This window comes from Heterocephalus glaber, unplaced genomic scaffold (genome assembly GCF_053883595.1).
Source record: "Heterocephalus glaber isolate CG9 unplaced genomic scaffold, H.glaber_assembly_v1.0 deba00001497, whole genome shotgun sequence".
Classification (NCBI taxonomy): domain Eukaryota; kingdom Metazoa; phylum Chordata; class Mammalia; order Rodentia; family Bathyergidae; genus Heterocephalus; species Heterocephalus glaber.
In genome coordinates this window covers 69,384,790-69,401,066 of record NW_028258320.1, presented here as the reverse complement: position 1 = coordinate 69,401,066, position 16,277 = coordinate 69,384,790, and the positions used below count along the sequence as shown (strand labels likewise).

The 16,277-nt window shown below is 36.9% G+C and overlaps 1 protein-coding gene across 6 annotated transcripts in view; it reads left to right on the top strand.

Moving 5' to 3' along the window:
- Positions 1 to 16,041, top strand: part of Fhip2a (FHF complex subunit HOOK interacting protein 2A) — a 39,492-nt gene extending 23,451 nt beyond the window's left edge. For 5 of the 6 annotated variants that reach the window (XM_004838869.4, XM_004838870.4, XM_021253374.2 and 2 more), the window contains 6 exons: positions 329 to 472; positions 2,234 to 2,324; positions 4,819 to 4,962; positions 12,168 to 12,308; positions 12,638 to 12,741; positions 12,836 to 16,041. In XM_004838869.4, the coding sequence (XP_004838926.1) occupies positions 329 to 472; positions 2,234 to 2,324; positions 4,819 to 4,962; positions 12,168 to 12,308; positions 12,638 to 12,741; positions 12,836 to 12,941 (730 nt within the window). In that variant the 3' untranslated portion in view covers positions 12,942 to 16,041. The remainder of the gene's footprint in view (positions 1 to 328; positions 473 to 2,233; positions 2,325 to 4,818; positions 4,963 to 12,167; positions 12,309 to 12,637; positions 12,742 to 12,835) is intronic. The other variant, XM_021253373.2, reaches the window with a different exon arrangement.
- Positions 16,042 to 16,277: the final 236 nt, after the last annotated feature.

Below are 16,277 nucleotides of genomic sequence, written 5' to 3'. Positions count from 1 at the left end.
CAGCATTCACAGGGTCAGGACTTTCCCTCCTTTTAGTTCTTGCCCTTATACTTTTAAAAAAAATACCTCCAATGGCTTGAAAAATTTTAGGAGTAAAATTTAGATGCCCTGATACTACTGCCATCATTTTAAATTGCAAGAGATTTTTCTGTTCATTCAGCCTACTAACAAAATTAACATATCCTTGCTACTGTTAGTATAAAATGGTGATTTATCTATTAAATATATACACTAGAAAAATTATGTAATATTTTCTCAGAACATAGAGAATCTTTTGGTTTAGAAAATACCATAATAATTTTTTTATACATCATTAAATTAAACTTAGAGATCTGGAAGAAGATCCATTATTTACTGACATTTCACCAGATAATACTTTGTCAAAACAAGAGTGGCTTAGTTCTTCACCTCCCATTACGCCAGACCACCCCAAGAATGACGGAAAGACTGAAGTCCATAAAATTGTAAATAGGTGAGTTGCTGTATAAATTTAACTTGCATCTCTTTTACTTCTTTTTATAATAGAGAGAGCTCTGCTCCTAGTTTGTGACAGGAACATATTATGAACTTGGCCTTTTTTTTTTTAATCCTGATTCTTTTATCTTGATTATGTAGCAAGTGATAGCTAGGGAACATTAGTTGATACCCTGAGAAGAGCTCTGCTTAATAAGCAGTTTTTTAAAAATCAGTGGTTAAGTAAACCCTCAAGTAGCTCAGTTGTTTTTTTAATATAAATGACTTAATTTTAAGTAATTCCAATATAACGATGTTGAGAATTGCCAGTTTGACAAATTATGCTTATTACGCATGTGTGCTAAGCACAGGGTTATTGCTTTTATTTTTAGTTCATGTTTTTACTTTTTTTGTGTGTGTGTGGCAGAGATTGAGCGCGGGACCTTGTGCTTGTGAGGCAGGTGCTGGAACCACTGAGCTAAATCCTCAGCTCTACTTTTTTTTCCTTTAAGGTGCCTTTTCTGTGGCAGTTTTCTTTTTCTTTCCTTTGCAGTGCTGTCACTGATATGCCTGTGTCTTACAGGTGGTATTAAAAAAATTACATGTGGCTTGAAATGCAGATTATGGTACATAAAAATATCTCAAGTTCATTTACTTAAAAGTCAGTTTCCAGGGCCAGGGGTTTAGCTCAGTGGTCTGCCGCCTGCCTTACAAGCACAAGGTCCCAAGTTCAATCCTTGGTACCAGTAAATAAATAAATGAATGAATGAATGAATAAATAAATGAATAAAAGTCAGTTTCCCGAGATTAACACATGTGCCAATCTGTCATTGTGCAGCAATCTTAAAAAAAAAAGTCTTTCTCAGGCTTCTAGTTTACGTGGAATCACTACTTTTTTGTTGTTGTTGTTAAATTCTTTTATTGGTACATTGTAGGTATACAACACAATTACATTTCTCATTGGGAACTGTACCTTTACATAATGCATCTTGGTTCTTATTTTTTCCCGTTCCTAGTCCTCCCTTCACGCCCTCCACCCTTCCCTGTTTACAAAGACTTTATTTCCATTTTTTCCATTTCTCATCATTTTTTCCTTTCCCTTCCTTCCTTTCCCCTGTGCCTCCCACTACCCCTACCCCTTTGGACCTTTTCTTCCTGTTTTACATTATCAATTATTCATTCTAATCATTGGTACACTTTAGGTATACAATATAATGACATTCATCATTGGAAATTTGCACCTTTACATAGTCTCCCTTGGTTCTTATTTTTCACCCTTGCCCAGCTCTCCCTTCAACCCCTCCAGTCCTCCCTATTTACAAAGATTTTGTTCCTATTTTTCCATTTTCTCATATTAATCCCATTCCCTTCTATCCTTTCCCCTGTCCCTCCCACTTCCTTCCCCTTTGCCCCTTTTCTTCCTATTTCACATGACCTATTATTAGTCCTTATTTACACTTTCAGTTTCTCACACTAGAGAAACTATTCGGTATTTACACGTGTGTCCTATTTATTTCACTTAAGAGTATCTCCTCAATGTGTATCCACTTAGCTATAAATGTCTCTAATTTCTCATTTTTTATGGCTGAGTAGGAATCAATACTTTTTAATAAAACCTTTAAAATAGTGGAAGAATTTTTAGTCAGTAAACTATAATTTTATTTTTCAAGTTTCTGTTTGTATTAAGGCTCAGCTAAACTTAAGATATCACATACAATAGATATAAAGATATTATGAGAGTTATTTCTGTTATTGACTCTGATGTCCTTTTTCATGGAAGTTTTCTTTGTCTGGTACCGGATGACGCAAAATCATCCTACCATGTTGAGGGCACTGGATATGATACCTACCTCCGAGATGCTCATAGGCAGGTAAGTGACGTAACTGCTTTTTGGAAATGAAATCTATGAGTGTATGGACACAAACCTCTTGTCATATTGCCTAATTGTCCACAGCCATGACTGCAGAGAAAAGAGCCCTCACTCTTTAAAAAAACCGAGACCTGAGCTGTTGTTACTAGTTTCCTCTTGTGCGGGTGACCTTGGTTTGCATTTCACTGGGCAACTCTCTCTCAAGATTTTTCTGTGCTCCATATATTTCTTGTTTCACTCTTAAGTTATATCTCACCTGGATCCATTTCTTCTGCTGATCCAAAATGTGGTACCTGGTAATTCTACCACCTAGCCTTGCCCCCAGTCCACAGCCCATTGCCCTTTCTCCCTCCTCCCACACCCTTCTTTTCCTTCTTCCTTTTCTTAGTACTGAGGATTGAATTCCAGGCTTTCCCCGAGCTAGGCAGGTGCTCTGCCTCTGAAGTACATCCCTAGCTCTCCCTTAGCATCCATGCAGATGGTGATTCAGTGTTGTCTCACTCACTCCATCTACCTTTCTGCCTCACTGGGACTATGTTCTCAGACGTCTGCTCTTAATTATTAAGTGGTCTTTCCTTTGTCCCTGGCATTATCTCTACATCTTTTGCACCCTTTATGTTATCTTTATTGTTTTAGGCTTATGGAGTAATCAGTCTTTTGAGGGTGGGATTCATGCTTGAGTTGCCGTACAATTGTACAAAATCTGTAGCTCAGGATTCTATACATTTTGCAATATCAGTACCTAGTATTTCTTGAATAAATAACTGGAATAGACTATTTCAGAATTGGAAAGTGAAGTCCAAAATTTGAAATTTATAAATTTTGAAAATTTTCGCATGAGAAAAATATGTATTATATTTTTATTTAAATCCTTTGGATTGCATCTAGTTAATTCATAATACTTTTAAGCCTGAATTCAAAGCTTACATTAATACATGAATTACTGGAGTCATGAGATAGCAAGTAACATTACCATAATAACCCAGTAAAGGAAGTAAGAATTTAAAAAAAATCTGTCATTACTACCATTTGAACTTTTAAATTACTTATTTTTTTTTGTAAAATTTCCCTCATTGGCATTTTTTGATTATAAATACAATTATGATTGTTTCAGAAATGTTAGAAAACAGACAGGATAGAAATTTTAAAAACTATTACTTAGAGGTCAGAATTTCAAAAATGTTAAATTTAAAACAATTTATTAAAAACTAGGGGGCTGGGGATTTAGCTCAGTGGCACCACGCCTGCCTTGAAAGCTCAAGGTCCTGAGTTCGATCCCTGGTACCAATCTATATAAAGTCACATCCCAATTTTTTTTTTGGTACTGGGTATCGAACTCAGGACCTTGAGCTTTCAAGGCAGGCGTGGTGCCACTGAGCTAAATTTCAGGCCCTGAAGTTGGCTTTTTAATTGTTTTAAACATATTTTTTTAAAGCTGAAAGTAATGCTTATGGTGAGAATATATTGTTTTAATTTCCTGTAATTTTCAAACTAGAGAGGTCAAGGAAATTTTGCTGTACTGAATGAGGAAATTCTGAAAAGGGAAAAGATGGAAGAAAATACCTCTCTAAATTTCTTTTAAGTAAATTACATATTGAGCCTTTAAAATTCATTTTTATTATGAGATATTCTTTTGCTTTTAAAAATCCATTTTTCAGTGATAAGTATCTCTACGGAAGAAATAGTTTTTATTATTTCCAGTCTGTCATATACTAACACTTTTGTAAAATAAAATAAAAATGAATTACTAGGAAAATGAAGGAAAAGGACAAAATGTAAGCCCCAGTTGCTTTAGGGTTAGATTCAGCAAACATACAGTTACTCAGATTGCTATGAAAGTTCTAGATGCTTATTCTTTCTTTCTGCACTCATCTCACTGGTGATGGTTGAGGCCCGGTGCTGGCCTGTGGACCATCTTTGACCAGCACTCCTAACGTCTCACAGCAGCATGCCCAGGGTAAGTACGTCCTAGGAACATCAAGCCTCCTCAAGAAATGAGCAGCATGCATCTATTGGGATCATTTGAGAACTTGGCTAGGTCTTTGTTTTATAAATGTGCTCCATCTCTGTTATGAAAATGATAAGGAAGAGAATAAGCACAGCTTAATGGGAAGTTTTTTTCCTTCTTTTCTGTGGAGACAAGGTCTCGCTGTATATTGCAGGCTGGACTCATTCGATCTCAGGGCGGTCCTTCTGCCTCAGGCCTAGGTGTGCACCGCCATGTCCAGACTCCAAAGCGAGTACTTCAGTGACGTGAAAATACTCCTTCTTTTCCCCGGCACCTTATTCTCATTCCTGCCAATCCTGATCCTCCCTGTGGCCCTCTTGCCAGGCGCTTAGCCAGCTCTCTCCCCTCTCCTGTGGCTCCTCACACGTAGAAGACGTCCTACGTTCAAGTGGTTCTTTATGCCTGTTTGAGGAAATTATTTCTATTTTATCTTCATTTGTTTTCTGGTAGTTCTTTGGTGATACAAATGCTTTTTTTTCCCCTTAGTTCCGGGACTACTGTGCTATCTGCTTAAGATGGGAATGGCCTGGGTCTCCAAAAGCATTGGAAAAGTGCAATTTAGAAGCAGCTTTCTTTGAAGGTCATTTTTTGAAAGTTTTATTTGACAGAATGGGAAGAATTCTTGATCAGGTAATACATTTTAAAATACTAATTTTCATATTTTATTACTATTCACTGATATAATCTCAAATCTTAGTTTAAATTTTCAATGAAGTATTTTCATTCTTAGTTTTTCCACCAGAGGACTTCTTCCTAAGGCTTTATTGCTAACAGTTAGTGGGGTTATGATGCATTCAGAATGTTAAAAACATTCATTTGGCCTGGCAGCTATTGCAGAATGTGCATCTTCTTATTACAGGCCCTCATTTTAGAGGTAATGAGTGCTTCCCTTTATGACTAACTTGGAAAAGCTTTCAGTTAGTATGGCTGGTTAGTATGGATACAGATAGAGTAAAACTTGTTAAGCTCAACTCAGAAGACCCTAAATGTCATTTCAAACTGAATCCTGAACACTCTGGTCTCATTAAAATTGTGAACTCTGGGCTGGGGATTTAGCTCAGTGGTTCTGCCTCCTGCTTCGCAAGTGTAAGGTCCCGAGTTCGATCCCCAGTACCAAAAAAATCGAAAAAAAAAAATTGTGAACTGGCTTCCTCAGACAAAGAACTTGTGAACAGTGTTCATTTTCATGAGGGAAAGAAAGGGAAAATCAAGAAGGTTCATTTACTTCAAAAGTGGATGAAAATCACCATCAGCTGATATGTTGCTATGCATGTCATCAACTATTAGGAGAATGAATTTGGGATTAAAAAATCCCTCCCTCCCTCTCATTGACCAACAGTGATGATAGTGAGGTGTACACTTGAAGCAAAATCAACGGCACAATTCTTGTCTCAACATAGAAACTGATAACTAATTGGGAATTAATTTAAAATTTGTATATCAAAATGCCTGCTCTTTTTTTTAGCATTTTAAATATTTATGTGTGCATAGGGAGTTATAAAAGAAATTTACTCCGTAAGTATGCTTTCTTCAGTAACCAGAAAGTCAAATAAAGAAAATATAATTTAAGAAGTGCTGCTTGAGGTCAGCCTTCAGTCAGGGCCGTTCCCAGCATCAATAAAGATCCAGGTCCTCTTTTTTCTTTTAATTTCCAAATATCATGTGCTGTGTTTCCAGTGTTTGTTTTAAAACCAACAGCTGAAGTATGCAGGTCTGGTATTAATAAGTGTGGGCTGTGCATCTTGGGTGTTTAAATCTCCTGGGTGGCCGGAATTCATCAGTTGGTTATGGGTTTTTGTCACCCGTTTCCCAGGCTTAGTTTGAATCTGGTTGAGCTAATAAGCAAGAGATACTAACAGTCAGTATCAAGTCAATAATTTTTAGAAATTTTGACCAAGAGCACTGAAAAAGAAGCCAAATTTAATTTAATTTTTTTATATTTATTTTTGGGGGGCAGGGTCTCGCTATGTAGCCCAGGCTGACCTCAAACGCACAGCAATCCTCCTGCCCCAGCCTCCCGAGTGCTGGGACTACAGGTGTGTGCCACCACACCCAGCAAGAGCCCAAATTTTTAAAAGTAGTTTCTGAATCGAAAAATCCACTGAATCATTATCACAATTGAGCACTTTTCCTTAGTTTTTGAGTGCTGACACAAAAGGATGCTTGAAGACAGAATGTCCTGGGACGAGCTGATGCCTGTGCTGTCTGCATCACTCTCCCTGTAACCCTGTATCATGGCCAAGACAGATTTCTAGTACTGTTTCATAAGTGAGGAATCCTTAATTTCAGCTGTAGGACTTACAGCCTGGAGCCTTTTGTTCCTTAAAACTTAGGATTTCCAGCCTCTTTGGGAAGAACTTCCTACAGCCTGATCTTAAAGATGATGTGTGAGTCCTTGTGGGGCTCAGTGTGTTTGGTTTGGTTTCATTTTCTTCCCTGTTTTTTGCTAAGTATGGTGTTTGTCGGTATTTTCATAGGGTGTGTCCCTATAGAGTCAAGGTAACCAACCTGGGATTAAACATTAAATATGGATAGTTCACAGAGGAGGTAATTTCTTCATGCATAATTGAGAAGTTATATCATTAAGTATTCATGACACAATTGTGTTGTCACAGTGTTAATTTTTTTTTTAAATACTGTACAATACAGACATTTAGTAGTTCGTACCTATGGTGATTTCGTAGAGATAGTAAAAAGCTGACATCCACAACAGAATGTAAAGACTACCAGGACAGATATAATAAGGGGCCAAATCTTGTCCTGCTCTAAGTGTGAAGAGGTTGAAGCTGGATGGGTAATTTAGCCACTTGTCACATTTCCTTACTGTTAAAGTGAGGTTATTATTACTTGTCCTAATTCCCTATTTAGATTTGCTTGAAACAATTAAAATAAATGAGCAAGTTAAAATACTCTTAAAAATACAAATTGTTTAAAACAAATATTATTAGAAATAAAGTTGATTTAAATCTTAGTTTGACCATTTGTATAATTAGGCTTTAGTGGAAGAGTTGACTGTTGGTGACCTCACTGTCCTTGTAAGTCAGAGGTTGTTATCTCAAAGTTCAGAGCTTCTAATCAATGTGAGTTTAGTTTAAAATGGCCCAATTCCATTTGGCATGTGAGATGTACTGCATAAAGTTCAAAGTAAAGGGATCCCAAATAGCAGACATAAACACTTGCTACTAACAGCCCCCCAAACCCCAGCTTGTTTTAAAGTTATTACCAAAAGGTAGAGACCATTTCAGAGTACAGTGAACTAATTCTATGTTGCTGAAGTTTAATTTCACGTTCACAGTATTAAGAACGTGTTTGGATGGGAGGTGTAACTCACTGGTAGAGAGGATTTGCCAAGCCTAATGAAGAGCCTGGGTTCCATCCCCACCACTGCAGGGCACGGTTGGAAGAGCCTTAAATTTCTTAAACAATGCATGATCTAGATTTATGTTAAAATGAATCACAAACCAAAGTAACACCGTACCGAGAAATTATAATCTTAATAGTCATATAGCCTTGTTCCAAGACACATGGTATTGCTGGGCATGGTGGCTCACGCCTATAGTCTCAGCACTCTGGAGGCTGGGGCAGGAGAAGCACTGGGAGTTTGAGGCCAGCCTCAATTACACAGTGAGACCCTGTTTCCAAAAACCAAAAACCAAACCAAAACAACAACGAAGAAACAAAGGTGTTGACATACTTGTTTAAGCATCTGAGAATGGTAGGATTTAGTGACCTAGAAGTTTTTTTTGAAGTTTTTGCTTTTTTAGTACGTGTTTGGAATCATGCAGTTTACAGTCTTCTTGGGGAGTGGTTACAGCTTTTTTTAAAATTAAGTTTATCGGTACATTTTAGGTATACAATACAGTTACATTCATCATTGGGATCTTGTACCTGTACATGATGTATCTTGGTTCTTATTTTTTCCCCTTCCCCTGCCCTCCCTTCACCCCCTCCACCCCTCCCTATTTACAAAGACTTTATTTCCATTTTTTTTGTTGCTCATATTTTTTCTTTTCCCTTCTTTCCTTGCCCCTACCCCTCCCACTTCCCCTACTCCTTTAGACCTTTTCTTCCTATTTCACAATATCAATTATACATTTTTATCCTTATTTACACTTTGTTTTTCACACCAGAGAAACTGTTCGGTATTTACACATGTGTGTCCTATTTATTTCACTAAGAGTATGGCCTCAATGTGCATCCAGTTAGCTATAAATGTCTCTAGTTTCTCATTCTTCATAGCTCAGTAGTACTCCATTTTATAAAAAAACCACATCTTCTTTATCCAGCCTCCAGTTGGGCAATTGGGCTGTTTCCAAGTTTTAGCTATCACGAATTGTGCTCTGAACATGGGTGCACATATATCACTGTGGTATGATTCTTTTAATTCTTTGGCGAAGATACCCAGCAGGGGAATAGCTGGGTCAAATGGGACTTCCAGTCCTAGTTCTTTTTTTTTTTTCTTTTTCAGTCCTAGTTCTTTGAGGTATCTCCACACTTATTTCCATAGTGTCGCAGCAGTCTGCACTCCCACCAGCAGTGGAGGAGGGTTCCTCTTTCCCCACACCCCTGCCAGCATTTGTTATTGGTTGATTTATTGATAGCAGCCATTTGTTCTGGGGTGAGGTGGAATCTCAGTGTTGTTCTCTTTTGCATCTCTCGAATGGCCAGTGATATTGAACACTTTTTCATATGTTTATTTGCTGCTTTTCCTTGTCTGAGAAATATCTGTTCATTTCAGATGCCCGTTTTTGAATTGGGTCTTTATATTTGGGGGAGGGGTCTGATTTTTTTTTTGAGTTCTTTATATATTCTAGGTAGTAGACCTTTGAGGAACAGATGATAAAAATTTTTTCCCACATTGTATGTTGTCTCTTAGCTCTGTTGGTGGTTTCTCTTGCAGTGCAGAAGCTTTTTTTTTGGTACTGGGGAATGAACTCGGATCCTTGTGCTTTCATAGCAGGCTGCGAAACCATGGCCCAGTGCAGAAGCTTTTTAATATGAGGAGATTCCAGTTGTTGATTCTGTGTGCTAGTTCCCATGCTACTGAGGTTTTGTTCATAGTGTTTTCCTATGCCAGTGTCTTCAAGAGTTCTACCTAACTTGTCTTCCACCAAGTTTAGTGTTTCTGTTTTAATATTTAGATCTTCAATCCACTTTGATTTTAGTTTAGTGCATGCTGAGAGATAGAGGTCTAGTTTTAATCTTTGGCAAGTTGAAATCCAGTTTTCCCAACACCATTTATTAAAGAGGATATCTTTCCTCCAGTGAGGGTGTTTGGCTCCTTTGTTGAAGATGAGGTGGCTGAGTATGTCTGGAGTTGTTTCTGCATCTTCTAATCTGTTCCACTGATCCTTGGGTCTGTTTCTTTGCCAGTACCATGCTGTTTTTATCACAGTAGCTTTGTAGTATAGCTTCAAGTTGGGGGTTGTGATGCCCCCTGCCATGTCTCTGTTACCTAGAATTGCTTTTGCTATTCTAGGTCTCTTCTTATTCCAAATGAATTTTTGGGTTTTCTCCATGTCTGAATTATGCTGCTGGGATTTCAATTGGGATTGCATTGAATCTATGTAGCAGTTTTGGAAGTATGGCTATTTTCACTATGTTGGTTCTTCCTACCCAGGAGCAGGGGCTGTCTCTCCATTTGCTGATGTCCTCTTCGACCTCCTTTTTCACAGTGCTGTACTTCTCAGTGTAGAGGTCTTTGCACAGCCTTTTTTAAAATCCCCTTCCTATTCTCTTTCCCTCCCTCCCACCTCCAGTTCCCCATCCCACTTTTTATTCCTGTTGATATTATTAATCTTAGCTCCTGTAATGGCATATAATGTCTCCGTTATTTTCCCTTAATTGAGGTTACTAGGTTCCTATAAATGGCATGTCTTTGTTCTGCTCATCTCCCCCTCCCTCCTCCTCATCAGTGGCACTTTTTTGGACCACTTCCCTATTACCAAGAGATCCATTTCCTGGTCCCCTCTGTCCATCCTTCATTTTTCTCTTTGTTTACACTTTGGCTCATTCAAACCAGAGATACTGTGCGGTATTTAAGCCTTTGTGTCTGGTTTATTTCACTCAACATTGTATTTTTCAGGTGTGTTCATTTTTTTTGCAAATGTCTCAAATCTGTCATTCTTTATAGCAAAATAGTATTCCATTATATATAAATACCACATTTCTTTATCCAGTCACCTGTTGTTGGGTGTACAGGCTGCTTCCAAGATTTATCAATTACGAGTTGTGCTGCTATAAACATTGGTTTGTATGTTGTCAGTGTAGCATGAGGACTTAAGCTCTTTGGGGAAGAGACCTAGCAGTGGGATCGCTGGGTCACATGGAATTTCTAACTTCAGTTCTTTGAGGAATCTCCATGCTGATTTCCATAATGGTTGTACTAGTTTACATTCCCACCCACAACGATGCAGGGTACCTTTTTCACCACAGTCTCACCAGCATTTGTTATTGTTTGATTTCATAATGATTGCCATTCTTTCCAGAGTGAGATGGAATCTTAGCCTTGATTTAATTTGCATTTCTGTAACAGCTAGAGATGATGTGACCTAGAAATCTTAACTACCTAAAATGAATAGTGATACAATTCTGAACGTTATATTTTAAATTATTCTGTACAGAATCTTTATCAAATGCTTGTTATATTTTAGATATTTCATCATTTTTTACCAAATGCATTTTTAAATTGATTTTTGTAAATGGATCCTTTAGTACCTAAAATATACTTTGATGAGAATTCATTTTTTATTATGAGTTGAGTCTTGGAAAAGACTATTGTGTTGCAAATATTATCAAATAGGAGAATATACTCAAGATATTCCTTTATTAGGAATTCAAATCTCCTTGTATTTATCTTGCTTAAGACTATATTTTGAAAAAGAATGACTCGGGAATAGTTGTTATTCTTTCAAAAAGTCCATGTTATGAATCTCAATAGTTGATAAGAAAGACTAAATTTGGAATTAGAGCTAGGATTTTTTTTTTTTTTTTGGTACCGGGGATCAAACTCGGGGCCCTTGCGCTTGCGAGGCAGGCGGTGGAACCACTGAGCTAAATCCCCAGCCCTTAGGAGTGAATTTTGTCTATGTAACAAAACATACTTTCATCAGAGTACCTCTGATTATCTCCTGGCATGTGCCCAGGCATTTCTGAATGCCAAAGATTCACTTCTAATTGGTATTCATTTTGATGGAGGGTTTCAAAGCTGCTTAGTGGGTGAGAATAAAACATTCAGATTCCATTGCTAATAGTAAACTTAGTCTGATCCCCTTGTCACCTCCAGGCATAGGGTCGGCATTTCTTCCTGAAATTCTTTCATTCCATTGAAGAGGGTCTGTGATTTGACTTTATTATACACATGCTTTTGGTACTTGGAAGCCACTGAATAATCTGAGATGAGAAATACTGTTTCCAGACCTACTTTACTATATTTAAAAGATGAAATATCTTTTTAGTCTTAGGCCTAATTTGTCCTTTGTGGTATGTAATTAATATTATACATGGTGTATTGGTGGTTTTTGATGACTTTCAACTATTTCATTAATTCAGCCGATTCCCATAAACATCCTGTTATAGCACATCTTTGTCTTTTCTACATGTTTCAATGCATGTCTTTTACTTTTTAAGTTTAAGGACTGGGCTGTACATGTTTTGACTAAGATGTTGAGAACCACTTTAGTTGTAGATATTTTCACTGCAGAAGAGCATGTGGAGAGGGGAGTAGAATGGTGTCTTTTCCTTTCATAGAAAGACAAATTGAAGTGCTAATTTAAGCACATGATGTGTACATTGTAAATCATACCAGCTGCCTTTCTGTCCTTCCCTCCACACAGCCATACGATGTGAATTTACAGGTGACTTCGGTGTTGTCCAGATTGTCCCTCTTCCCTCATCCACACACACACGAGTACCTTTTGGATCCCTACGTGAACCTTGCCTCTGGCTGTAGATCCCTCTTCTCTGTAATCGTCAGGGTAAGTTTAGTTCTACTGTATTCTCTAGAATCAATAAGCCCCTCCAGTTAACATCTTATCATTGTGTGTAGGCAGTGTCACATGATGGAGAATATTATGCAGCTACAAAGTGATCATTGTACATTCTGAACTATTATAGAATGGGGAAGGAGAAAAATTCATTCTTTTAAATAATACATATAATTTTTATATTTTAAAGACCAGATGAATCCTTGGTCAAAGAAACTGTGGAGTAGGTTCTTTAGTGATAGGAAGGACATTTTTTTCAACCAGAGAATCCTTATATAGCAGATTTGAAGAACTGAGTTTCTTTCTTGTCTCTGATGCAGGTTGTTGGAGAACTTATGGTTCGAATTCAGCGTATTCAAGACTTCACGCCTAAGCTTCTATTAGTTAGGAAGCGATTACTTGGTTTGGAACCTGAAGGCCCTGTGTAAGTCATTGTTTTGTATACTCTTATCCAAAAATGTCACCAAATTCAGTGATCTGCTTATAACTTAAATTGATTTGTCATCTGCTTTTCCCAGAATCGACCACAACACGTTGCTAGAGGGTGTGATTGTGTTAGAAGAGTTCTGTAAGGAGCTGGCAGCAATTGCGTTTGTGAAATACCATGCTTCCTCCACACCATAAATAACATCTTTCAGGTCACTAGGGGAACTGAACTATCATGTGCATTTCATCAGAAAAGACTCGGTTCCACGCAGCCAAGAGAGGATAAAAAGGCTTTTTACATGAACTATTGCTGTGAACTGGACAGAACCTTTAAGAACCTTTTAGGTGAACACTCTGGGTAAAATGTGGGATAACGTTTTCATTGGCTTTATCCTAATGGGTCTCTATTTTGTACATTGCTGAACCCAGGATACAATCAAAGGAACTTCAGGAAATAAGCATTTCTGATGACTATGTGAACTGCCGAAAACTTCCTGAGGTCATGACTTTGAAGATATTTCTGTTATCTTAACATCCTTTTAGGTAGCAAGGCATTTTGACATTCTCTGGGACTCAAATGCTTATATTCTTTTGGATTAATAAGTAGCAAAAAAGTCACTAATTTTATAACTTTTTAAGGTTTAGATTCTTATCAAACAAAATATTTAAAACTGTAAATGAGGAAAAATATAGTTCAGGAACCATCTATGAATTGTTAATTATAATAAATAAAAATGTGTAGAGCAGCATTAACTTTCTTTAGCTTTTCTAAGAATAACAATTTAATATGATAAATTCTTGATTAATATATATTTTTTAAAAAACATTCTTTTACTCTCTTGTGCACATACCCATGTTAGTAATTAATTTTCATCTATGGGTCCCAGTTTAAACTGTCATTTTTGCAACAACATTGAATTTATGTTCATCATTGGTAGTGTTTGCTAAAATAGTATTTTTAAGATAATATGTACTCAGTTGAGGGCTTTTCTTTTTCTCTTTCCCTCTCTGAAAATTGTTTTATGAAATTCTTCATAATTGATTTCTTTTTTTTTATTGAAGTGCATGGTCGTGTCCAGGAAGGCAACAATCAGAATGCCAATGGCCTCTTAATGTTTACATTTTTTTTCATTTCATTTTGTTGTCTTTTGTCTTAAATGATTCTAAAGAGATGAAAGAAAGCAGTCTTTTAAACGTCCTGTTTACATGTTGGAGGGTTCTGAGACACTGGGTGTGATTGCATGAGGCACATGCAGGATGGTCTGGTTTGGCCCCTGTGTGACGCACAGTGGGCTGTGGTAACTTTACATCAAGGAGTTTGCTCAAGGAGTGTCCTTCTGTTCTTTCTTTAAGTGATGCTTATTGTCCTGATATTGCTTAAAAGCCTTTTTTTTTTTTTTTTTTTTTTTTAATGAAATGTTAAGCAGCAGCACTTTCCTCTTTATCTTGCTGTTTACTGGTTTTGGGGGAGATACTGTCCCATACTGTCACATGTGCCATCTTGGGCCATCTTGAGAGGAGCTGTCTCAGCCCTGTGAAAGCCGTTTCAGGTGGCGTGTTGCATGCATAGTGTGTGGCGTGTGCTCAGAGGCACGTTTTATGCTTATCTGCTCATTTTTAGTAGTCTTTCTGATTTATAGTTAGCTTTTGCTATTTATTAAGAACAAAATATCAAGATTATGAATAGTCTCAGCTTTAAAATGCTCATCATTGTTCAAACAAAAGACTAAATTTTTAATTGAGTACAAATCTTTCTTAGCTTGATCTAAAAAAGTCATTGAGTAAAAACAATGAAACAACAAAAAAGGGAGTTAAATGGTGTTCTTTTTGTGATTTTGAATGATGGGAAGCATTATTTAGTTTGGAGTATTTGTTGATCAGTTTATGCAAGGAACACTGCAGCATCTCCAGTCTACTTTGATATGGTTGTATTTAACATGAGGCATTAAGAGATATTAGATATTTCTTAATGCTTTCACAGTGCTTAATGGGCTCAATAGCAATGATGTTACCTCTCAAACCAAATACTCTTTTTATCTTTGACTTTCACAATGGAACCTTATAGCTAATCCATGAAACCAAGCTCAGAAAGGCTTTAACTCATATTTGTGTGTGTGTATGTGCTGCTTCTGAAAATACAGTTTTCCTAAGTTACTGTCATGACTTTGATGTAATCAGCTAAGGCTTAAGGTTTCGTTTGTTTTGCTTTTCTCTTTTCCGTATTTAGTTTGGACCCAGAGGCAGCACAAGTTCTTACATTGAGTTGAATTTGTTAATTTAGCAAAGCATTGTACTACATCACTGGTAGTTTTCTTACTGTCTCTCCGAAGCTGAATATTTCTACTCATTGCTTGTAAGAACAGTGACTAAAGTGCACTGTGTTGGGCAGAAAGTGCTGTCCTAACAATTGATTGCCATAGCAGGTTCCAAACTGAATTTAGTTTTGCTTCACGTTTGTATAACTAGGTATGCACATCTTTTAAAACTTTCCAACAGTGTAGTCTTTGGGTTTACTTTTAGTAATGAGGCACATTCTTTACTTCATAGAACTCAGATTTGTCTTAGCCAATTATCACTGTAGTACTCACAATATAACAGTGTAATGTTTTCATAATGTTTCTGTGCAATATGGAAGCTGTGAGTGGTTTCACAGCTTTTGGGTTTAATTGTATATTACTGTGTGTGTACATGTGTATATATATGTATATATAAGGACCAAAATCCTTAGCTTGCTTACACTGTTGCTAGTGTAAAGATTGTTACACTTAATTTTACAGGGCACAAATTATGGAATTATTTTATAAATTCATGGTAGCATTTCTACAAATTATTGTATTACTATATAATTACCATTTAATTATCAAGTTAATAGGTATTGACAGAAAAAGTTACAGTGAAGTGCTAAAACCACAAATTACATGGTAATTATATTTTGGGTTGTACAATAAATTGAAATGTGCTGTCATTGTGACAGTTAATATGCTAAAACATGATAGATTAGTCATACTTCTGGGCCCTGTAAAATAGTGTTACTGTAATACTTTGTTGACCTCCTGCCTTGTTTACATTAAACAGAGGACAGTTGATGAAGTTTTCTATGAACATTGTGTGGGTCACTGACAGTGTTAGTTACAAAGGTGTGAAATTCATGGGCCATCTCATGGAGAAGCTCTTCCGATGGTGTGTATCCACCCTGTCTTCAGAGGGGGTTGTGATCATGTTCAACTTTTTGTGCTAACAATGCATGCAGGACTAAGAGGGATAATCAAACAATAAATAATGTAATTTAAGCAAATAATGGTCTTATGCTTTTATATCATTGTAGCTGGAAATATTTTATCCACTGGTGAGTCTTAAAACAATGATTCTTAACTCTTTTTTAACCCTAACACACAAAGGGATGTGGCACACTACAATGGGTCACTACAGTATTGATTCCAGGGAGAGAACAACAACAGAAATTAGTATTTGTGGAAGAAGACTGTATAGATTGAAAATTTTCCATGGGTAAATCTCATATATATCTATCCTCCA